The sequence below is a fragment of the Aythya marila genome (assembly GCF_965140915.1).
Source record: "Aythya marila genome assembly, chromosome: Z".
Classification (NCBI taxonomy): Eukaryota; Metazoa; Chordata; class Aves; order Anseriformes; family Anatidae; genus Aythya; species Aythya marila.
Window position 1 is genome coordinate 8,315,542 of NC_139080.1, and position 25,673 is coordinate 8,341,214.

A 25,673-nucleotide genomic window follows, 5' to 3' on the forward strand; every position below is an offset into this window, starting at 1 on the left:
GGCACAGGCATGCCCTTAAGTAATTCATTTCTGATATCAACCAACAAATAAAGATTCTGTTTCTTCCCCAGGGACCTAGTGTGTGATCCCTCTGACTCCCCCTCCTCCGTGCCTCATCTGTCACATATGGAAAATGCTCTCGTAAGAGCGCACAAGCAGGTAAGAACTTATTGAAATGTGGGAAAATAAGCACCTTCTGATCGCTAGCATAGCTACGACTGAGGGTTTGTGTTCGCTGAAATCTTCTTCATTAACTCTGTAACAAAGCCTCCTCGTTTCCTGCGTTTTTGATTGCCACAAATATCGTGCTAAGTGCTCAGGTTAAAAGAGAATGCTCAAAGCCATTTTCCAGCAAGGATTTCAGCTGCCATAAAACATTCGCTTCCTATCTTGCTCTAACAGTTCTCCATAAGAATACTGCTAAAATTACATGGGAATCCAAGCAGAGGGAAAAAAGCAAGATTGTAATCAGAAGAGCAAGCCCTGCTAGGGCTAACAACAACTGCTGGTTACTACTGCTGGAAGATAACAGCGAGGCAGGCGCAGAGCACTGCTGTGCACTCAGCAAGCACGTATGGCAATATGCTTCTGTGGTCACCCTGTCTCGCCATCTCTCCTATCATCACTACATATTTTCTTCCCTTTCTCTGCTGCCTATAGCCCAAACTGTAAGCTTTACAGGACAGGAACAGTGGTTTATATACACATGCAGCATCTGCCTTCATGACTTTAAGACTGACATTTGTGGTCCTTCCATTTCCCAGTGCCTTTGCAGAGACAGAAATGCACAAACTAGGAAGACTCCTAATTTTGTCTCTAGTGTATTGCAGCAGCTCACAAACCCTGGCAGTTCTCTCAGTAGTTTGTACATATTTCCAGGCTCAGGACCCTGACAGCCAAACTGGTACCATGCTTCTTAGCAGACCACCACCAGGTCCCTCTGCCAAAATGCTTGATGCCACTACCTGGCTGATGCTCCTTGCTAATGCAAGCATCAACCTCTGCTTCTGCAGAACAGTGGTGTGGGCCAGAAATCTCCTCTTTTCCTTTAATATCCAGACTGTACTTGAAAGAACAGAGCTTGGGCTTCTAAGCGCTATCACAATATAAGCAACTACAATATTTTTTTTTTTTTACAACCTGTCATTTCTGCTTGAACACGTTGTAAGGCCTACAAAAGGTTATCCATATAAAATCATTAGGTTACAGTTATTATCTTGTTAGAGGATTTTAAGAGTGTTTGAGGAATGAAAGGACTTTTTTAAAAAAATTAGTAGAATTATAAATATGTAGTATTTGCTTCTGATGTACAAAAAACTCATTTTAACTCAGTAATCCAGCGTAACTACACCCCCAAATCCCAACATGCTTCCAAAAAAAAAAAAAAAGATTTAAAAGTGGGCCATGGACACACTCTAACCTTCACTACTCCAGCAGAGATCTTCCGCAGCCTAAACAAGCTCTCTAATTACAGCTATGTGGAAATCTCAGTCTGACAGATAATAAGTCTTTATAAACCCAAGACTGATTAATTGTATTTTTAAATGTTTCCAAGTGTTCCTAACAATTATTGTCATTAAAGAGGACCTCTTGTTGACCTGTATTGCAAACTTGCTACTGTTCTGCCAGTCATTTTATTTGCTATCCACATCCCCTCTACAGCCTACCACAAAATCATAAAAGCCTTTTTTTCTACCTTTTTTCTTTTAAGAAGGTGTTCTTGTCTTTGATGGGAAACCAAACCTAGCAAACTCATGACACCCACTGCATAGGAAAGGTGCATACTTCCACAAAGTAAATGTCAGAGTTTCTTCCAAGTTTGAGAGAAATATCAACTCTGGATCTCACAAAGCCCTCTTACCAACATTACACATACTTATAGATAATCTCCACAACGCTTTTCGGAGAAGATTACCCTCTCAAGAAACAATAACCTGGATGAATTCTTCTTCTCCTGGGAGCTTCTACTGAGATAGCATTATCATAGTCCATAAATACCAGCAACGCAGCATGGCTACATCATCTCCCTGTTTTTTCTGCTTAAACACATCTCCCGTTTCTACCCTTTGTCTTTTTCTCATTCTAGTCTTACATTCCCCTATTTACTGTTAATCTCCAGATAATGACTTCTGTAACAAACAAGTTACAACGAGTGCTCTCAGTAAACATTATGTAAATGTCAGAGGTCTTCTGCTTATCTTCAATCACTCTCCATCTATATTGGCTTATTGAGTAAATTATTTGCCAGCTACTATTAGCCTACTTCTCACTCACGTCCTAAAACAAGCTTTAAAAATTAAATTAATAAAAGAAGTGAGGATTAAGCACCTCGGGTCCCACTAACAGATAAGTCTCCAGCAAGTCATGCAAGATTTTTCCATGCGCTTTTCTTTAAGGGGGACTTCCCTTTTGGTCCACGTGCTGCAGGACTACTTCCACTGTTCCTGTCCTTTCTAAACCCCGACTGTAACAAGGATGGAGTGGACCTCACCAAGTCCTTGCTGCTCATTAGCTCACTACCTAGCCAGCACCACTATGTAGCACGGGCACTTTGATTTCCACAAACAGGCACCATTCAGACACCTCACTGCACAATCAGCTTGCTGAGATGTGAAAACTGTGGCTCTCACTTGAGGTTCTTGGGCTTATTTCTGACCAAAGGGAAAAGAAGCCTTCAAAAGCAGCAGTCTGAGGAAACTAATGACCCTGCTGGCATTTAAATGGTTTGCCATTTTGCGTGAGTGCTTCTTATGGCTATTTTATTTCTTAGCAGTACGAAAAAAACTAGGAGACTGGATTCACCACCTTTACTCCAGAACAACTGTGCTTAATTCTGTTGGGGACTTCAGCATAAAGCAGTAATGCCATTATGAATCATAACAATGCTTTGTACTTGCAGTTTTCGTGCACAGAACTTGAAAAGCTTTACAAGCATTGGAGGGAAGCACTGGTAACTTCACCGTACACGTAAGTGAGCCCAGCACAGAAAGCTGATGCAATTCTCCCAAGGTCCCAGAGCGAGTCGGGAGCAGATGTAGGACAAGGACCCACTTATTTTTGCTCCCAAATTCTCCAATGCAGCATCCCCCCTTCGCTGCAGTGAAGTTTTAAGTGTAAATCAATAACTGAGGTCACTGAAAACTTCTTGCAGGCAGAGTGTAGTGAAGTCACCCTGTAGGAAAGCACTGAGAAAAAGGAAGGTGCTTAATGAATTTTTCAGTGGTCCTTATGTAAGTTTAGAGCATTGAAGGAAGAGGTGAAAGGAGAGGACATTTGCTCAGGAAGCCGTGTAACAAGGCTGTGGTGACAAATCGTTACTCCCAGAACACTGCTCAAGGAAATGTAATGCTGCCGTTTTCCAAATGCTTGGTTATAAAACCTTTCACACATACAATATTTAAAACCATGAATTACCTTTGAGAATGTATCCAAACATCTAACAGTATCAAGTCATGGTAATGGTTATCTGTTTATAGGTCAGGAGGGCAGTAAATTATTGCAATGGAAAGTAGTAAAGCCTGCATTGTACCTAGTTGTGCTGTTTAACAGGTGATAGTGAAAAGTAGGTGATGCATGGAAACTTCAAGTTTTTATAGCTCCTGCCTCAATCTGTATTCACTTATATAAAGATGTCACATTTTTAAACATTTAAAAGTCAAATTGTCTGGAGAATAGATTCATATAAAATTTATTTTCAGAAACCGATATTTAGCCTACTGCTATCAGAGTTGATTGCTCTTATGTATAAGCTTTATTCAAGTTTCTACAGGTTTGAAAATACAAAGACTGACATTTCAGATCCCATACTCAAGTGTGTCATTAACCAGAAATTGAAATGGGAACATTTCCACTTTCTCAGAAATACTCAGTTTGTTAGGGTGATAACTACACTAACTGCTTTTGAGTTTTTGTGAAGCTACTAAATATGACTCTCCTTCAACACAGACAGGAAGGAGGAGTCACAAAGGCAAAAGAAAAATCCTGAATTGGTGCCTTACCCAGTACAATATGCCCTGAGAATTCAATAGTTTCAAAGCTCTGCCAAAATAGCTATTTGTAAGTGGTTAATAGCAAAAATGTTTCATTCTGTTTATGTCAAAGATGTGTTTGTCAGGTGCTGGACAGCCAGACAAATCAGGGTCTAATTATTTCAGTCAATTCCCTCAGTTTTATCCTTTCAGTCTACATTGAGTTATTAAAACATCAGAAATAAAATGCTACTGAGACAGCAATAAGGGAAATAAGATGTCAGAACTCTATTAACAATGGCATTTACAGGAAGCAATGTAAATAGAAACTCAAATTTATGCAAGAAATATGTATCAGTAAGTATTACTCAATATAATCATCCTACATTTATCTATAAAGCAGCTTTCATCTCCAAATGATAAAAAAAATGCTGCAAGACACTGGCATTGTGATTACTTTGGAACAGTGACCATCATTCAGATACGGGGCCGTGCTACGCCTACCTAGTGGAAGGGGATATTGGTCCCCAACACAAATACTACAGTTGTACAAATAACAGTATGTGAATAATAATTTATTCCACCCTTGACATTTAACCAGCTCAGAGAGAACGTGTGACAGTTAAGCAGTTGTAAGATAAAAAGAACCAGAAAATGCCACATTCAACTGAAATGACAGGAAATATTTAGGCAGACAGAATGTAATAAATTTGGCAGACTTATGGGAGTTTAATTGCCCCTTTGTGGAAAGGGATAAATACATGTAAAAATCGTAACTGCGAGGACCAGCTTCTGGGAGGACCAGCTTTCTGTTAGGGGTGTGTAAGTCTTCGTTACGTGGACGTGACCATCACAGAAAGAAGTTTCCCCGTCCTGTGGCAGCGAGGGTTGTGCTGTGGCAGCAGTTCCCAGCTCCGGGCCAGGCTTTATGCAGGCACCAGGAGCACCGTGGCCTCTGGTCCCAGGGGGGCTGTCACGCTGTACCAGCTGCCTCCTGGTCTTATACTGGCCTGCGTTTGTTAGCAAAGATAGTGAGACACTGCATCTGCCACCCAAACAAATGAACCCTGTTTGATACCAGAAGATGGTAGGATGCACTTTTCTTAACCCCCTGCCACTGAGAAGTGGCTCATCTGCTGTGGTGGCTGGAGAGTCCCCTTTAGGTGTCTCAAAACCTGCTCAGGTGTCTCAAACCTTCCTGTCCACTGAACTGTGATACAGGAAGGTTCTTTCACCAATACCACCAGAACTAAAATTTGGTGATTTCACTAGGAACTTTACTCTGTAAGGAGAGATTTTTGCTGAGCTTTTGTTTGTTTGATTTTTAAAAAATAACCCACTCCTCATTTTACAATGTTTCTGACATTTCAAAAGATTTCCATAATACTCGTACACACTTTATTACTAATTTATTATAACTGAAATACTTGTCTCTTATACCAAACCATTAGCATTCTCCTATTAGGAAAAAAGTTTAAAGGGCTGAATGAACATCCTGATTTTTGCCATGCCTGCTTGGCAGCCTGCCACCTGATACACGCTCCTAGACAGAAGTTTAGAATCGTAGGTCCAAAAGGTTGAAGACAAATTAAAAGGAACACTTAAAATATTTACAAATTTTAAAGCAAGGGACTAGTTAAACAAATAAACATCATCAGTGATGTGCCTGGAAAAAAAAAACACACTACATTAAGAAAAATATGGTCTTATTACTGAGGATTGAGCAATTTTGTGTTCAGTGTTCATTGTCTTAATGATGATGCTATCTAATCATTCATGAAAAGGTAAAAGGAGTATCTTGATATATGATCAAGTAACAAGGATTTCAGATAAAGATGCTTGGATTCATCTAAACTGAATCATGAGCTGCATCTGAGTCACCTTCTGGAGGTGTCGCTCACCTTCACTCCTGCCTTCAGCACAGGGACTCGACTGCCTGAGGCTATCACACACACAGTTAGGAAGATGTTATCAGGAAGTAACTTTCTAATATGTGAGTGTTCACTGAGTTATGTAGCCTAACAAAACACAAAATCTCCAAGTTATGAAATATATTTTCAATCTGTACTCCTCTACATTTAATTCTACAGTTATAAGTAAGCACATTGTCACAACAATAGTACTTTGGTTAAGCCATTAGAATAGAATTAATGCTTAAAAAACAGCTGATAAGAATGCATAGGTGTGTGCTGAGCTAATAGAACACTCCAGTGTTTTCTTCTCATGTTTTACTTGCAGAAGTGCTGATTCTTCACTTCAGATTATGTGATCCCTTTTATCTCTGATGAATAAACATGCCCGTGAAGAGAATCACACAATGTGTGTATCTGCCCTGTATCATACAGCATTGGAGGCTTTTCCCCATGTTAAGCACTTATTCTTCTTAAACCAGCACTGGCAAACAGACTGTCTTTTTACAGGAATTAACTTATGTACAGGGAAGTCCCAGACCAACTGAGCTCTCCTTACAGTATCTTAAATTCATAACTAAATCAACAATTCATCTTTGCATTTACATAACATTTCAAATTCACAGAGCTTACATGCTCTAACAAACAGTGGGCATCATCTCCTATTTAAAGAACACGAAACAAAGCCAGACAGCAATTAAATAACTCAATGGCAAAAGATGCAGCAGAACAAAATTAGATCCCAATGCATCTGCTTGCCAGCCCTCACCTACTTGGTAGACCATAGCAGCAGCCCCAGTAGTTCACTTGTATGCAAAACTCTCATGGTCAGCTAAAGTAATGAAAAATATTAATCAAAACCTCTCATGTCCCTTTAATGACATTCCCATGGATGAAACAAAAATAAAAAGGCCTAAATATTTAAAGACCATTCACTTATTTTCACAACTAAAAAGGACTTGCTCCAGACATACCACTGGCTCTTGGTTTTATCTGAAGCTACAGAATCCACATAAAGGGCCCAAGATAATGTTGCAAAAGGCTGATGTCTGTAGATCAACTAGAATGTTCAAATCACAAAAAAAAAAAAAAAAACCTCAAACTGCCACTTATCTCTGTATTAAGATTTAGAAAAAGTAGGAAATAACACTGTTTCACAGCCATAGACAATACTGTACTCAAAGCTTGCTTACGTGTTTATCAATTGAATTGTGAATGCTGAACTTGTGCTGGTGCTTCAGTCAGAGGTTTCTATCTTCACCACACATTACGTACTGGTTCGAGAAACAAGAAGTTACAAGTCCATCTGCCTACATGTTCACATGATGGTTGGACATGCTCCCAGACGCACAGAACAGGAAGTTTTTTGCTTCCTGCATGCTGGTAAGGTACACAAGCAAATCTTTCTCACATATATTCACAGAAATGCTGCTGGCTGAACAGTGCTAGGCATCCTAGCTGCTCTCCTCCACTCACTTGCAAAACCTCTAGGGTCTCACAAGAGACACACACTTATTGAAGAAGCTACAAGCAAAAGTAACTGTACAATCTCCTTCAACATCATATCAAAATGTACACACTCATTATGAGGGACAGTAATAACTATCCCAAAATCATAGTCACCTGAAGTCATGGAGTGCCTGACTGAAAGAGCCACTGAAAGATAAAAATCCCAAAAGAAGAGTTGTGCCAATAACTTGTAACGGTAGACACTGTCAAAATTAAAGTTTATGTGATGAATGTATAGATCTCAGGAAGAGAAGTAGTCTCCACAGCCGTCACCTGAAATCCAGAATAGCTCACAGGGTACTTTATGCTTGCAGCCAATCAAGCTATTTAATGAAACAAGTTCTCTATTAAAATTAAGGTCTTTTTTTTTTTTTCTTCCTGTTGGCATCAACATGAGTGCCCCCTGACTCAAATGGCATTCCTGATGTGACTGAGTAAAAATTCTTCTGCTGGGATTTAAAAGTAACATTGCCTACAAGAGTGGGTCCTTGACCTTGCATCAAGGCACCAAGGTCCTTATTTCATTGTGAGAAATCCTCCATCTGAAGAGTTAGAGCAGATGCATTCATCAGACATACTGTGAACTGATAATCTTCAACTAAGGTACTGATATTCATAACCCAACTCCAGAGGTTACAATTGGAAAACAGAATCCACCCTGAACTTGCTTGGCCTGCTCCAGCCAACAGAAATACTGCTGCTAATGGAGAGGAAAACAGATGGGGAAAGACAACATGGAATCACAGGTATCTATTACAGATTGGCTAGGAGTGACTGTTCGTTTCTAGGCAGACACCCACCTCTGGGTAATCCAGAACTCAGAGATGGGTCAGAGGACATCACGTCCTTTCCCCTACTTTAAAGCTTAGGAAATAGCTCTGCCACCCTGAGAAGCCACGTATCTATGTAGTTGGCTTTGACAGCAATAGTTTCAGATTGGCAGCTTCTCTGCATAGACAAAAGAAAACTCATTTATCCCCATTTGTGCTGATGGTACTATGAATCATCATTGGTTAATGATAGTCCTGAGTGTCTGCATGGTCTTTGTCCGCATATGCCCGAAACTGAAATCATAAGAGTGAATTTCCGAAATTAAGACAAACAGGTATTTGCTATAAACCTGAATGTAGGACATTTCAGACATTGCTGGCATCTGCTACGAAGAGATGGCAACCAAAAAATGCTATGGAATGACATTTAATGGATTAATTCTTGAGAGACAGGTGATCAGGCTGTTCTAAACCATAATTGCATGCAGCCTGTACACAATCCTGCAACAAATGCCATAGATGCATAATGTTTGCTGATGTCACCATACCAGATATATTCTGCTTATATAGACATATAAGCTGACTCAAGAACTTTAAAATTTGTTCTATAGTGGATAAAATCCAAGGAGGAAAGTCCAGAAGAGTCCTTATAAACTTCAAGTGGCAAGCTGTGAATCAGACAAACTTTAAGTTTGAACTTCTTGCAGCTCAAAATGAAAAACTCAAGCTAAATCTTAGGGTATTCAGAACTAACTCGAAGAGATATTTCTGCAGGCAATCATCCTGGTACAGACAGATAACGAATTCCCACCCTCTTCGCTGTAAGAAAATTACAGCCTTGGCTCTCACAAAAAATCTTTCTGCCATATGAAGACCAACCTAGAGTGCCCTGAACCTGGCCTTCATTAAACAAAGGTATTTCAAATTAAGCAACCCGATCAAAACACAAAAATGTATGCTTTGCACGAAAGAGATGGTAGCCAATTTCCCTTTCACAATAATAATAATCACTAAGATCGTGCCCACTATCGGGAACTTAAACTTCTGCATAATGTCACTGAGGTTATGAAGTTCTAGATGAGTCTACAGCCTCTAATTCTTTTCAACAGCTAGACAGCAACTCCAATCATTTCGACTTTCAGAAATAAGGGTCCAGTTGCAGGGCTACTGCTATTAGCCCAGAAGCATTTTCACTTCTTACCACAGCAAGTTTTTACATGATGATTTCTCTCTTGAAGAGGGATGGGGAAGAGAAAGCAAAGAATAGAATCACACAAGAATTCAGGCTGGAAGGAAACTCTTCAAGGTATCTGTTCCAAACCCCTCCCAAAGAAAGGCCAGTTTCAAAGTTACTTGAACAAGGTTCCTTGTTCAGTTCAGTTTTGTATGTCTCCAAGGCTAGTTCTCAACAAGTCAGAAAATTCACACATGTAATCTTGATCACAACACAAAGGACCTGACTGGCTTAGAGGAGACTTATAAGATAGGTTTCTCGATAGTAGAAAATGGTAAGTCGAGGGCACTGGATGTACATAAGAAACTTGACTTTCAAGAGTCTCAACATTCAAAAAAAGGCCAAAGACAGCAGAACCAAAGACATATGCATAGGTTGGATGGACTACAATACTTAAAGTGCCAGCATACTGGTAGACAGCTGGGTTGTTTGCTTGACAGTGATAAAGAACTTGTATAGCTAACTCCACAGAGTGAAGGGCAGAACAGAAGCTTGCTTCCTCAAGGCCTGTAGCGTATAATAAACATCTTGACTGCAAATGCAGTTCTATGAGACCTTATATTCACTGAAGAATCTTCACCCACACTTCAAAAGGAGATGTAGAGGATGCTTGCGAGTGTGGTCACAAAACTCTCTCCCAAGAGCCACTATAGGGGTCACACTGAAGTAACTGCAATATCTTACCTAGGAGTTTGTAAATTGGTGCTCAAGAACAGGAGGTCCTCAAAGAACAGTCAGTCCTAGGGATTTCTTAAATTCTCAAAGTCCAGAGATACCATTTGACAATAACAGCAATATCATCAAAAGCTTATGAGGCCAAGAGAATGGAATGTTTTGCTGGAAGAGAAGGCATTGCCTTCTTTCCAGATTTATCCCTCAACAGAAAAATAGACAGCTGATATGAATGTCCACCTAAGTAAAAGATTTACACATGAGAGACAGTTTTTAAAGCCAGGTGGATGAAACAAAGAGGAACCTTCAAAGAAAATGAAAATCAAAAGACCCTAAAGAGACTAAAGACAAACTTGATGAAGACAATAGAACAATAGCAAAGAGACAGTCAAGCAGCATAGATCTGTTAAGCAGTGAATTGCTCAGTCCTCACTTAAGCAGAGAACTGAGAGTGAAGTGCTTACAACCACTAAAATACAGCATCATTCACTGCATGCGAGTAGACAGGGCTGTTATGAGAGCCCAATGGTCCTGCTATGGCACACTTTTCCAGAGGATTGAGAGCAGATGTAGTTACACTGGGAATATTAGCAATGCACAGATATTTCAATACTGATGTTTCCTTTTAGATTAAACATTTACGTGCATCTCCATTGCTGTTTGAGGTTGCATTTTTTAGAAAAGACAGATAAATCTAGTAGGACACGTAACCTAGAGGTAAAAGAAAACACATGCCTTTTTTTTTCCTTTACACATGGTAGCCTACTCTAGACACTAAGCTTGAAATATTGCTAAACACTTTGAACACACATGAAGAGATTCCCAAAACCTGGCTTTCTCAGCAGAAAACAGAATGAATGAGGACAAAAAGCATTATCTTCCTTTCACAGATAAGAGACGCACAGAAAGAGATCAGAGGTTTTGCCTAAAGTAACACAGGTAAGGAAAGGCTATTCACAGTATTTACTCAAGCTAAACCTCTGTCTCTGTCTGGCCTCCTAAAATTATTCCAATACCTCTGGGACAACAGTCAAATTAATTCTTTATTTATTATCCCAGTTCTCAAGTATATTTCAGATAGGCTCATCCATTGTTCCAGTACAGCTGGGTAAACAGACAAAGTAAATTCTATCATGCAGGTTTACCTTATAGCATTCAAAACCCTTTGCATATGTTGGATTTTTTTTTCTTTAAGCGAACTAAGAGTGTGTTTAAAGGTGACTCGTGTTGAAAGAAGAGGAATGGAGAAGTCTGGGGAAAATCAGAAAGGAAAGGTTTCTGAAGATTGACTTGTTTCAGTATCTTTTTCAAAAGAGAAAATAATCATAACTAATATTTGAAGCTTTAGTATATAATTACCCTTATTAAGGCAAAAAATGACAATGATATGGACATGAATTTTAGTCCCTGACATGAAAAGAAAGCAAGACTTTGTAGTCCTTTCAAGAAAAGGCTTCCTTTGGATTTAACTGTGAAATGACACCACAACTGTGTCAACAATGTTTAAGATGAACAAGCAACTCATGAGAAATAGCAACATTAAATAAAAAAGGTAAAAAAACATTAGCATCCTCCCAAAAAGCTAATCTTCTTAAGATTTTACAATCTTCCCAAAGCAGACCATGTCCTTCAGTATGCTTGCACAGTGCTTAGTACACAACAGTACCTCATTCCTGACAAGGGCCTCTGGCATTACTGAAATATAAACACCAAACAACAGGAAACAGATGGCATAATATATAGGAAGGGGTGAGTGCAGATATCCCATGGAAAATAATTTATTGATACTCCTTTCTGCTTACAATTCTACCCCATACCTATCGCATTTCTATAAATGGGGGGGAGAACCCAAGCTTAAAACACATACGCAACAAGAACCTATGTAAATCAAGGGAGTTAGCAGATGTGTTGATAATCTTCTACAAATAAGTAACAAAAGCTGCCATCTGTACTTGTAAATTCAAAAGCTAATAGGCAAAGCTGAGACTACAGGTCAGGCATTATCCTTCTTTTTAGGTGAAATAGCTTGAGAATCCCAGTGCTGTAAAAACTCAGCCTCCTCTGCCATTCCTGTGAGTGAAGTCCCACCCTGTGCTGCAGAACGTGTACAAATTCACCAGCCAGCAACTTGCCAAAGTAAACTGGATTCTTGCCACTGTTTGAGATGGCATTGAAGCAGCAACTGTGTAACTAGGTCAGACCTGATTACCTAGAACAAGGGCAATTTTCTTTACATCTCCATGTAAAGCTTCTGAAAATGGCCAAGACTGCACAGTTGAGAGCTGCAGCAAGAACATTCAAAAATCATTTTTGATACAAGAGATTTAACTACATTTTAATATGGATGGTATTTTCTATTAACATCAGGGCAGAAGCCTATTGTTCAGTAGAGCTCTTCACTTCCTTTACACAGGAGCTATCTCTTTGAATCTGTCTGAGTCAACTTTAGTGACCACTTTAATATTCACTTTACAATTAATGCTTCTTTTTATGGGTTGGTAGAAGGTAAACCAATTTCAGTTCAGCTTCTAGGTATTGAATTTATTATAAAAAGTTATGTACTTAAAACTCCTGTAATGAAACCACAGGCATCATGAGATATTAACCTAGAGTTAATGCTGAGAAGGCCAGTTTGAATAATTCAATTCATGTCACCTTAAGTATCTTTTCAAATGGAATTAACTTTATCTCACAAAAAAGGAAGCTCCATGTTCCAGTTACTGATTATTGACTCCACGAGAGTTCTGTCTTAAATCATCTCACCACCATTTTCCCCACATTTTTATGTCACTACCACCTCCTTTAAATTTCGAGGGCTAGCTTTTCTTATAAAGAAGCAGTATCAGGTAAGACAAAAACGTGACTTCAGAATTATTGTTACCATTATGTGATGCTAAAACAGACAAAAATAAAAGCTAACACCAAAGTAGCTGCATTAGTTCAGTCCATCTGAGAACCAGGGCTGCATTTCAGCTATGTGTGCACAGCTACTGCAGTCGCTTTCCTCCTGTACAACTCCACCTTTCTGCAACAATGCCATGGCAGTTCGCTAACACTGCAGTTCTCTTGACCTGTTAATTATCTTATTCTAACACGAAGCCCCGGCATTTAGACACCAAGAGGAGATGCTTTCAAATTCCTGTCTAAGCTCAGAGGAAAGGGGAGATCATGGTCAGCATTATTGTACAGCAAGAATGAGGGAGCCAGACAGACAAAAAGCAAGTGATGTCAAGATACAAGTGTAGCATTAGGAATTAATCAAAACAAACAAGTAGGGAAAAAAAAAAAAGAAAAAAAAAAGGAAAAATTAGCAGAAACGAGAAAGAACAGCTCCTAACAGGGATAACAAAGCCATGCTTCGGTACAGACTATAACTGTACAGTCCAGTCTTTCTGAAAGACACAGGAAAAATAAGAGCGACATCATACGCTGCAGCACAGATGCCCCTCTAACGTCAGCGGGCACCTGAATTGGGTGATTACCTCATCTAGAGGGTTCAAAGAAGTGAAAACTAGGTAGCAAGCTAGTATCTACTGATTTAAAGCCAGCCAGCCAGAATTTCCTTCTCTAGTCAAAACAAACAATAGAGAAAATTCCCCATGGTCAAGGATTCATACAAAAGTCAGGAAGACTTCCCTTAGCCTAGTACCAGAACCAGATGACTTTTTTCACACTCCACCTTAAAATTAATACAGGGGAGACTGTAGAATCTTCATCAGGGCAGAAAGCAGGAATAAGGAGCACTCAGAGCATGAGGAAAGGTTTTGGCTATGTCTCCCCCCCCAGTTCTTACCTCCCAAGAAACCCTCCATGCCGTGCTCCTCTGCAACATTACCTAATGAGGCAGGACACCAAAATGCAAGCCCTAGGCTTGGCTGAACTGCTGTATTAAGACAACACCCAAAAGGAACAACATAAGAGACCAATGATGACCCTAGGAGTTCACAGTTCTGTTATTAAGACAAGTGACAAAAGGGCGCAGCAAAAGAGGTGTGTGAAAATAACACGATGGTCCAAAAAGCAACACAGCAATTTTCCTTTGTTTTTGATAACTGTAGCATGGAAGAGTGTGGTATGGAAAGAACTGAAGTACCGAGGCAGTCCTGCAAATCTCTCCACAGTTCGAGCTGTGAGGAGAAACCTAGCATGAAGGGATTGTTTGGAAGGAAAAAAGGTAACAAATTATAAAACCAAATGCATTCAAGAAATAAACAGCTCCATGATCACCAGGATTACATAGAAGAGAAAACTGAAGAGGAAAGCTAGGAACATTACAAAGATTTTGCAAATTATGAGACAGACCAGCTGAAACGTGCTTTGACAGTTTTTATCTATGCCTACAAAGCTTTGTACAGGGCAAGAAGGCTAGGGCAATTTCAGACCTGCTAGGCTGGAGCTGTACACTAGGTACTGTAAATAAAATGTCAAGACAAACCTAGATATAATATCTGAATTTGCATTTGTGGACAAAAGTGCCTGTAAGTATAAAGAAATAATGGGATCAAAGATAAGCTTGATAGAACTTGCACATGAAGTCAGTAAACAAGTTCAGAGAAGTCTCTGTATGTACACTGACAGAGTGCTTAGGAAGACAGAAGAACAAGAGATGAACATGGATTGCTGTAGCTCAGGTGCTAATTTGACAGTTAATAGGATCAAGGCTTCTTATTATCTATATTTCTGTATTAGAATTGTAGATGGAATTAGACCACATGCCTTTACAATCACGTATTTAAAGGTGAAATGCTAAAGGTGAAAGATTTCAAGCACAACTCAACGTCAGGGAAGTAACAGCATCAACCCAAACTCAGCTGTCACAGTTCTGCTGGACTGCGTGGGCTCCTTTAGACTGTTTTCCACCAAGAACCCCAGCGGGCTGCATATCACAGGCAAGAACACAGGCATCATCCATTCTCAGAGAAAACAAAAGGTTCTTGCTTTGAACTCAAGCCATCACAAAATGGATGGCAGATAAAAATATAAAAGAATATAAATGAAATGTTTATAAAGCTAAAAGCTTGACAAAATGCAACATTTTTTTTTATTTTTTTTTTTTTTAAAAAAGCATAATAACCTGTTCCTACTGCCAGTGAAGTCAGTACTGCTGCCTGCTCCTTGAATAAAATTAAAAGAGCAGCCCTGACTTCACGGGCTTCTGAGAAGTAGGATCTGTCTGTACAGTTCTGTTAGCAGAGTCCAGAGTCAGGCCACCTCCTGGATACTCTGCACTGATGACTTTACCTCTAGCCAAACTAGAAGTCTTAAACAATCATCAGCAGAAGATCTAGTGCCCAACCTATTAAAAATGGCATGGTCTTTTTATTATTATTATTTTTTTTAAGGTAGGACAGCCTCTGAATGGAGACTTACTGATGGAAACTACTGAAAGAGAATAGTAGGTAAAGACATTAGGTAGAGCACTTGCATAAATTGCCTTAATTTTCAGGGTATCATCTGCTATCAGCAGGGATACAAATCAAGTACGTAGTTATCAGAAAAAAATCTTAGCAACCATGTCTTCAAGTCTTTCTGCATATACATCTGAGAACCATTTTACCACTTAATTTAACACATTGTATCTCTAGTCAATGTTTTCTGTTTTTAAACAGCATAAATAATTATGGGTCTTCTATAAACAGCTCAAATCAGATGGGCTGCCTTACAGACTTGAGAAAGCTCTTATTGACCAAACACATCATCTGTAATCTCCTTTTCAGTCATCAAAAGCCACAGTGAAAATTTGAAAGGCTGCATCTATAGTGACTGTAATTATTTCACTGTTTAAGAAACAGAAGGACAGAAAACAGACGAGCATCTTATCTTTTTGCTTAGCAAAAGCATGGGTTCCTATGGTTCCTACTGCAGTACAACATGGTCAATTAACTTCACCCATTTTATTGATCCAAAACTTGCTTCATTTTTTTTGTTTTCCTGTAATCCACATATTAAGGGAAGGTCATGGGACACCAATCGTTAAGTAGTTACCAACATTGTAAAATACAAGACAATGTGCTCAATTTACAGTTCTAGAAGAGAGAAGATGTTTTGGAGATGTCATTAAAAAAGAAGATGGAAAAAAGAGCTTACCTGCTGCTCCTTTTCCTTGGCACTGCTGAGTTGAGAGAGGGAGAGCGTTAGTTTTTCCTGTTGCTCAGCTAGGTACTTCTGATAAAGGCTCAAAAGTTCCTGGCATTCTCTGTACTGTTGCTGGAGAGGTGAGACATCAGAAGTTAAGGAAAAAATACTGTTTCATGAATAGTTAGAGTCAAATACATACTAACTTACTCTGTGTAAATCCGATTTAGATCCATAACAGTTCAATTTAAAAACAGATACCATGTGTTTGAGTACTGCCTAATGATGATAAATCTGTCTAGAGATGAATGTTCAAGTACAACCTTCTTTCTATTCAGAGAGTGGAAAAAGAAGAATTGCACCAAATTCTTTTATCATTGGAAAAGGGACAGCAGCAGGAGGCAGGTGATGACATTGTTTCAGTTGGAACAATTACAACCCTCTGATTTGTATTCAGCAAAGCCAGACACTACCAATGTTTATTTATAAATAAATAAATAGCCAGCCAAGTAAGTAAATAGTCCATTTTTAAGCAGAGGCATGGATTCACAAGCCCACATACCCAAATCCAATCTCTTTGCTTGAGCACTGACGGCTCAAAAACCCACAGCCACAGATGCAGCGCTACAGGCCTTTTAGAGACCAGCAATGATTTTTGGACAGTAATCTGGAGAAGCAGTAACTGTGGTGTTTGCAAGGATATTAGCAAGCAACAGTGTCCTGCCTTGCTTGCAGCATTGAAATTCCAACAGGAGATAAATCTGCTCTTCACCTGTCATTGTGTAATTCCCTCCCTTGCTCATGTAGCATGGTAAACCATTTATGCTCCCCCTTCTCCCCCCTCGCTTTTAATTATGCATGCAGATGGGATAAGGGCTCGCTGTCCAAAGAGATTACTCTGAATAAATACTTTAATAACAAGTCACCGCAATTAAGGTAGGGAACAAAAACTTCTTCAATCTATAAAATGGTGTTGAGTTACAGATTTCCTTAACATTTTTATGATCTAATCATTGCTTCTGGGCAAATTCATGTTGCAATCATTTTTGCCAATCATGGCTGCATAAATAACTCACTGCTTTGTTATTCCCTGTTATGACCCTTTTTTTTTTTTTTCCCTTCTTCTTGTTCTTTTGGGGGAAGGGGGAACTTGCCAGGTTTTCTTTTTGTTTGTTTTGCTTTGTTTTAAATGAAAGGCTACACAGAGAATGAGCAAAACCTTTTAGGAAGGAAGGAATGGGAGGTTATTAAAGCCCAGTGTTTAAATCAATCAGGAGAGCTCCTAGTCCACCTTTGCTCAGCACCTGGAAATACAGGAGGATACAAACAATGGTCTAAACAAGCTAATTGCTTTCCAGAGTCAGCCTGCCTGAAGCCTGGGCTGTTTTACATTTCAGTTCATTTCGTCAGAGAGCACCAAAAGGCTGAAGTGATTTGTGGTGGTCTCAGGAGTCTCTGCCAGCTATGATGTATATAAAAGGAATTTTTTATTCCGGTTGTAACCATAGGCAGTAATGTTTATAGTAGGTGAACATATTAGCCTGGACGCAGGGCATGAATTTTACTCTAGAAAAAGCCAGTTCATTTATACTGCCTAAGAGTTAAATGTCGGTATTTGAAGACAAATTATAGGGAAATTCATTTAAACCCATGTTATGTGGCAGAATATAAAAACAGACAGTCCTATCTTTATCAGTTTTTTACAGCCCTCTTAATTCACTTTGCTTCCAGCAGCCCCTTCCCCACCAAACAGATTTCACCCTCTTCTCCCTCCAGCTAGCACACTGCTGGCACGCAGAACGAGTACCCAAAATGGCCCCGGGGTCACGAGTGATGGCTGTGCACCCACTCGCACTCTTACCATAATGTTGGTACCAGCCGTGTCTGGAAGCCAGACACAAGAGTGCCCTCACAGTAGCACATACATACGTGGTGCACGGGTACCACAAGAGATGCCCAAATCGTGTTTTACAGACTGCAGAGCTCCTGCTGTGCACATGATGCTGCCACCTCTTACTTGCAGCTGCCAAATTTATTTAAACTATAGCTTACAAATACGACATGCAAAATTGGTGTTAGGAAAGCAAATTCTAATTGTCCAAGAGCCGGTTATGGGATAACAAGTAGGAAGGGCAATAGTTAATGTGAGCCTGAATGGCAGCTGAGATACTTGTGAAATTCTTCGAAGATTCCATCAGCAATGTAACTATGGTTAAAACTTCCTGTATTAGAAGATTAAAATCTCATTCATTCAGACAATGACTCTGCATTAAGCAACATATTGTTACAGCCACCATAGTCCAAAGCCCTGCTTTGCTCATTAAGTAAGTAAACATCAAGCTTCAAATAGGGAAGAAAAAAAAAGAAAAGAAAAAACTGTTCTTTTGTTGCAGGCACATGTATAATAGCTCTAACTACGATAATTCTCCATAATGTGCTGGTACATTTACTGCAGAATACTTTCTTAAAAAAAGCTTTAATATTAGATCTTACTCTTCCGTTCTATTGAATTTTTGCTAAAAGCAGCAAGACGATCTCTTTCTTTTTTTCTCCCCTACAAATTAGCCAGGCAATAAACAACAAACACTGCCACAAAAATATTTAAGTCCTTCAGATACAATGGGGGCACATATGTTCAATGGGAATGTGCTCTCCAAACAAATACATAGGTAATAACAAATATTTTTAAGATCTTCTTTATAAGAAAGAAACAGGAATTGCTGTAAGGGTGAAAAAATCTACAACTAGTCCTGCATATCTACAACTAGATTTGCATTCCACAGAAAACTGTGTGTGCCTAAATGCTCACAGATATTTCTTTATCCATTTAGGAGCACAAATATTGGATTTACAAGATGTTTGTTACCTGAGAGAAGTGGTACTTGGCATTTCAGTAAACTGTAGTTTTATATCCAAGAAATATGCATTTGAAGATATCCCAGTAATACACTTCACGCAGTTTGTTAATAAAGTATTTAGGTTGTTCACAGAGGGTGGGAAGGACAAGACAAAGAAAATCAACTTCTGAAATGCAAAGGTTAAGATTTCAACACTACATTTACATGTCATACTGCAAGGACTATATGTTTTACAGAATAAATTAGTTAATTTCATCGCTGAATGCAAGTCATAGAATTAAGAGTTCATTTATGGCTCTTAAGAGATAATATCCTCAGTGGAGATGGCGTTGGCTTTGCGAAGAGGGACCACTGCATGCAGCAGTGGCACGCTTACAGAGGCCAGGAACAGATTTCCAGGGAGAGGAACGTTAGGCAGGGAACAAAGAGCTTCTTATGGGTGAGGCTTCAGAAGAAGGCACAGCCAACCTAATGCTCGGCTGCTGCCAGAGACACACTTCTGCTCACCCCCAGGAGTCTCACCCCTCCATCTGCACCAGCTCTGCAGCTCTCCCAAGCCCCCTGCTTATCCTGAGGGCTTAGCAAACCAAACCAGCAAATCAAAGGGTCAGTTAAGCACAGGAGCTGGCACGAAGCAGGCAGAGGAAAGGTGCAGCTGGAAGAGGGGCCACTCTTCCAGCAGCAGCACCCTGCCTGGTAGAGTCCCTCCACCTTGCAAAGTCTCAGTCCTACTCTCCAGCTCAACTCCTAAGCCTCAGGGTTTTATGTCTGCTAAGACCATACCAACTGTGCCCAGCTTAATCCTTGCTGAAATATTTTTAGCCTGCTCACAAGCTGAAGCAGGATAGCCAGATCCTTGCTTCCCCAGAATTTGGAGGAAAAAAAGAGGTGGAGAAAAGTACTAGCCACAAGCATACCTGCTGACCTCCTGTAGCATTCCCAGTACAGTGTTCCCACTGCTTCTCTGACTGTAAGCAAAGCTCACCTTAAAAGCCAAAATATTTTGGTTTAGAGCAACCAGCAACTTTCTAGAAAGCTTCTGAGTTCTCCACATCAACCTCCACATCTTTGTGTGCACAATGTCCTCTTGTCAGCCACTCAGATACCCACTGGCCTGCCCATCTAGAACAGAGGCTTCCAGATGTAGCCAGCACCAGCCACTCTGCAAGGGTGAGCTATTTGCTGAAGTTCTGTCTTTCCCAAATCACTTCTTGTAAGAAAGACAGACAAACAAACAGGATATTTTTTATGAGGGATGTTTTAGCCTGTATCATTTCAGAAGTGCTTGGTTTTACCTCCCTTTATTTTAAGGGAAGAAAAACATTTAAGCAGCCTCCAATCACAGGAATTTGGGGTTGGAAAAGGTTTTCTAGAAGCTATTACCGTAAGAGGAGTGCGCTACTACTGAGATTTTTTGGCAATCAAACCAGTAACAAAGGCTCCGTTGTGTTTTCAGTGCGTGAGAACTCCTCGCCTAGTGACTCACTCCTCAATGGTTTGTCACGAGCAGTTTTGGGAAAGGCATAAGCTCTCGTGTTTGCATTTTACACCTGGAGAAACTGTGGCACAGGGAGTCTTTGGGCACATCTGCGCACACAGGTGCAGCCCAGCAGTCCCACGCTCCACACGCCAGCTCCAGCACAGAAGTCTTGTAGCTGTAGGGTAAGTCACGCAGCCCAGGCACAGCACTAACAGCCCAGATCCATCCTGCAGCTGATTACCTTAGAGTGCAAGACTGTCTACATCCACCCATGTGGACACATCCTAGGAGGCTTCCCAAGCATCAAACAAGCTGCTGAGGGATGACAGGTTCCTGTAGTCCCTGACTCGGACCATCCTTTCATTCTGATCCTTGTCCAGAAGAGAACACAACAGCCACATCATCTTCAGCAGCAGGATGCTCCAGTGCCACCAGCCCCTATATCCAACAGAAGATACTCGAGAGACTAAGAGCTAGTACAGAAACATGCAAAGACAGATAGAGCAAGCAAAGGAAGAGAAAAGTCAAACAGGCACAAGTTTAAATTTAAGTAAGTCAGCAATAACTTACACTTTGCAGTAGAGATACAAGAAACCTTCAGGGATATCATTTCAGCACGTGATGAAGAAAGCTTTTTGACATCTGCAATCATGATCTAGTAAATACAAAATACTTTTTTTTTTTTTTTAATCCTTGCTTAAGGACACGTCTCTAGAAAGCTGACTACTTATCATCATATTGGCAGTTTCAGCAAAGACCAAACTCCCTTCACTGCCTCAAGTAGTCCCTTGAAGACAAAGGCTGAGAAAAAAATAGAGCGACAAAGAGAAGCCGAGAAGTACCAGCACCACTGGCTCAAGGCTGCTGAAGCCAGACGGACACTGAAAGAGGGTTTAAGTCCCCAGAGAAGAGTCTATTCAGATAGCTGTGGGCAGACCCGAGCTTGCCCACTTGCTCTCCAACTAGGTGTGTATAAGCCAGCCCTATTCAAGAAGTTGTGCAGCCACAACAGCACAGCATCTAGCACATCGTGCTTAAACCAGTTCACCGTGCTTTGATGTTTTGTTTTACATTTGGCTGCAACTACACCATTTCCAGAGCACAACTGGACTGTGCCCAGCAATTTGAACATCAAAGCAAGCTCACATCCACTGAATAGACATGCTTCTGTGTCTACAATTTTAGCACCCTGTAAGACTATGACATCCTATTGCACTGTTACTCATTAGTCCAATAATGTCTTAGAAAATGCCACCGACAGCTCGATCTGCACTTAAACACTTACAATACAAGGGTTTGCGCAGAGTCTGCAGAACCCCGAAGGGCCTCGACAGCCTCGTGGCAAACTCCGCCACAAGTGTGCTCAGTCTGAAGTGAGCCCACATTTTTCCATGCATCATCCAAGCATATATTTTTTCAGTATTTTGACAAGAGGCAATGAGGTTTATTTTCTACCTTAAAATTTTGCATATCAATAGGAGAAAGATACCATGCCTTTTGGGAAAGAAGCAATATGTATGCCATTCTGATTTCCACCTGCAGGCTCTCTCTTCTTGCTAACCAAAGAAAGGATTAAAATAATGCCGCTTCAACTACTTACATATGAAAAGTCATATGAATAAAAATAAACTGCTGGTATTAATAAATTAACATCTAAAAGGAACACTTTAAAATATAAACTAAGATATTCTAAGCTCTTTCCTTTCGCATTAAACAATTACATACTTCATTGGAAGCTGACCCACATTTAATTTTAATATACAACTTGCATTCAATATACAGACAGTCCTGCATTTTAACAATCTCAGAAAAGCAACAAGCCTGCATTTCAGAATTCAAACTGTCCAGGCAGAGATCAAAGTCAACCTCAACACCTTTCTTCTACCTTTAAAATTAAGAGAAATTAAAGTAAGTAGCTTGAACCTATGTGAATCATTGTTCTGAGAAAGGGTAAAGACTGGTAACTTCTATGAAGGTTTATTATCTAAACTCTAAAGATGCTGCAAAGACTGAAGGTAATAAAATGTTTTATGAACAACTTCACTTCGCTCGTTCTTATATAACTGAGTTTATGTGGACTCTTTGGCACAATGATGCTAAGAACCTGTAGGGAACTTTCTGCACAGCCACTTGTATTAAAAGAAATCATCTGGTGCAGGTCTGAACCTTATGAGCCTTCAATTCAAAACACAACCTTCTTCTGATTCAAAATCCTCAGGAAGCACATTTCTGAAAACGCTATAAAGAAGCAAGTCACATGCAATAAGATAGAGTGATCTCCAATCTGGAGTCCAACAGTTACATTTTAATTTACAGTTGAATATTTTAATATTGTTATCCAGTCAGTAAATTCACTCAAGATGCGAGAATAAAAAAGGGAAGATGCATAGGGAGAAAGGTCAGAAGGTCCACAAAAGTTAAGAACTTCACTTCTGTTTGAAGCATCAGCATTATGTTGTTGAATGCTACAGCTCTCGTATAAAGGAATTGCTTAATACATTCCCATTCTGTTAGAAGGTAAATTAAATTTACATTCTTTGGGAATATGGTATTGTAATTAGTTCATGACTTGATTACACTTTGAAGTGAGCCAAGCCTGAATATGGTGCATACAAATTAGTTAAGTTATGGTTACCTACCTTAAGGAAAGCTAGAGAGTTCAGCACAAAGTTAGGGAAAAAGCCACAGCAGTCATTTGAAGCTTTCAGGAAGCATATGTGAAACATCACATTCAAATCTATTCTCTGGGCTTACTGATACCAGGTGAGAACAGAAATAATAAAAATACAGTTTCCTGAACAGCTGAATGAGTTGTTTTCAAGAAATAGCCGTTCCATTTCCACCCATACCACCTGTAGGACAACTGTTAAACTGTTAAAATTGATCCTAAAAAAAAAGCAATTGAAGATACTAGAATTTCTACCCTGGTTAATCACCAGTATGATTTATTCATAATACTTGCTTTTTTTTTTTTTCTTTTTAAATTTCTTTTATAGACTCCCTGAGTTTTATATCATCTACCAAGATGCTCTGTTCCACCCAGATGATGAAATTCCCAAGTTGACTTTAAAAATACTGAAAAATATTGAGATGCACAATATACATGCACTGCATCTAAAAACTGGCCAAACAAAAAGATAACCAGTATGATTTAAAGAGAGCAAGGAGAGCATTTAAACCTAGAACTAATTCCCAACATTGCATATGAAGTCAGAGAAATCTGTATCATATTTTGAAAATGCAAGAGCAGTTCGGGGTAAAAGATTTGATCCTATGTATTATAAATCCTTCCCACAGGATATGCCAATCACCCTGGACAGCTTATCTGCCATGTTCTCTGGTTCAAAGGTGGGTAAGGACAAAAATATCACACGCCATCATATGCCAGCAGATGTGCCTGGATCAATAAATGCAAATACCATCTCAGGGCTTGCACTTTCCATTCCAAGTGGAAAACACAGCTCCAGCCTTATCTTCATTAATACAAACAAAAGGATACTTACAGGCAAAGAAAAAAAGAAAATAAAGGTTTATTGCACAGCCCAGCTGTGCTAACGAGTTTCTTCTAATGAAAAGGAAGGAAGAATACAACACACAGAAAACAAGTTGGGCCACTACTCACACCTGTGAAAATGTTTTCACAATAATGAACACAAGGAATCTGAAAACAGAAGAAAACTAAGAACCCGAATACACAAAATACTGACCGCACAGATCATAACCACCTACTGGCCCTGCCACGGGCCATAAAAAACCTACTTGTGGCTTAACAATTGCAATGGCCAGAGATTTTCCACACTGGCAAGAGCTTTCTCAGAACATATCTGCTCCTTTTAGGGGAGCTTTGCCAGTGTCAATAGCAACTTTCAGAATTTCAAGATTTCTTTTGGCAGTTGCTTAGATGGCACAGCTACCCTGCCTCTTCCACTGGAAACTGTTAGGGAACTTGTTACTTATGCATTTGTGTATCAGCCAGTAATAATTTTTTTTTTTTTTTTTTTTTTTGGGTGGAGGGGAAGGAGCCTGGAGATTCAGCCATATACAATTTCTCTGCAGAATCCCAGCACCTGAGAACACAACCACACATTTCGTTGTGAACAACAGAAAATAATCTCAACCTGCATGGTGTCAGAAGGCAAAGCCAAAAAAGCAGGTATTGCACCTATCACCATCCACACAAAAAGAGTGCTATTTTTTCCTTTTACATATTTAGAGCACAAAATTAAACAAATAAAAGGAACACTGCGTAATTTAGCTTTCATTTTCTATCAAATTGCTCATAATTGTAACCATAAAATGATAATATTCTACCATATGTGCATCTGCAAAGCCCACAAAAGCACTGGTCAGCCCTTGCGAGAGGAAAAATGAGCCTGTCGCTCCATCTAGTGACCCTTTTGGATATCACAGCCCGCTGAACTAAACTTGCACGGAGAGCTTGTCAAATTTGGAGGTAAATTTTCTTACATAGAGGGATCTAACACATCGTCTTGAAGCGTGGACATCCACCGTGCAATCCTCCCCAAATGACACTCTCCTCTATCCACGCAGTCAGCCGCAGCTTTACATGAAGCACCTATCACTGGAAATAACTTGCTGTTTCACTTTTACAGGCCTTTGTAAGAATTCCCAATCTTTCACAGTAGCCACCGTTCCTGTTTACACAAAGCCATTTGTCATATCAGTGCTAGCTGATATTAAAACAGCCGTGTTCTTTGCTCCAATTTGACAACAGAGCTCCTGGCAGAGGCCCGAGGAGAGATAAGGTGCTTTTAGACTATGTGGGAATTGAAGTATGTGAGAAAGGATGCTCAGCCTGTTATGTTTAGACACAGTAACAGGAGTTATTTAACAGGATAAATGCGAGCTCAGAGTCAGATGCATGGAGAAAAGGGGTTGGAGAGGCAAAAGAGAAACGGAATGTAAAACCTGAACTCACCAAAGGCAGAGCTACAGCACCTCCATCTCAATTAAAGAACATGCTTAGTAAATCAAAAAGGTGTCTGCTTTGCAGAGAATGAGAATGTAAGATCACAAAACATCGTCTCATTTTATAACGAAGGTAATCAGGTTTGGTCTTGGTTACTATCAGAACGGAGATCACCTGAGAATACACAGTGGTGTCTGTCTTGCTGCTTCTTTGCAGGAAACAATCAATCATCACTCTTAATTTTATATACTTGATGTCTCTCACTGA

General features: G+C 39.8%; 1 protein-coding gene across 1 annotated transcript in view; it reads right to left on the bottom strand.

Annotated features, from left to right (window-relative positions):
• KIAA1328 overlaps positions 1–25,673 on the bottom strand; it is a 172,203-nt gene that overhangs the window by 88,850 nt on the left and 57,680 nt on the right. The window contains exon 6 of the mRNA XM_082782847.1: positions 16,151–16,278. Coding sequence (XP_082638973.1) covers positions 16,151–16,278 — 128 coding nt within the window. The remainder of the gene's footprint in view (positions 1–16,150; positions 16,279–25,673) is intronic.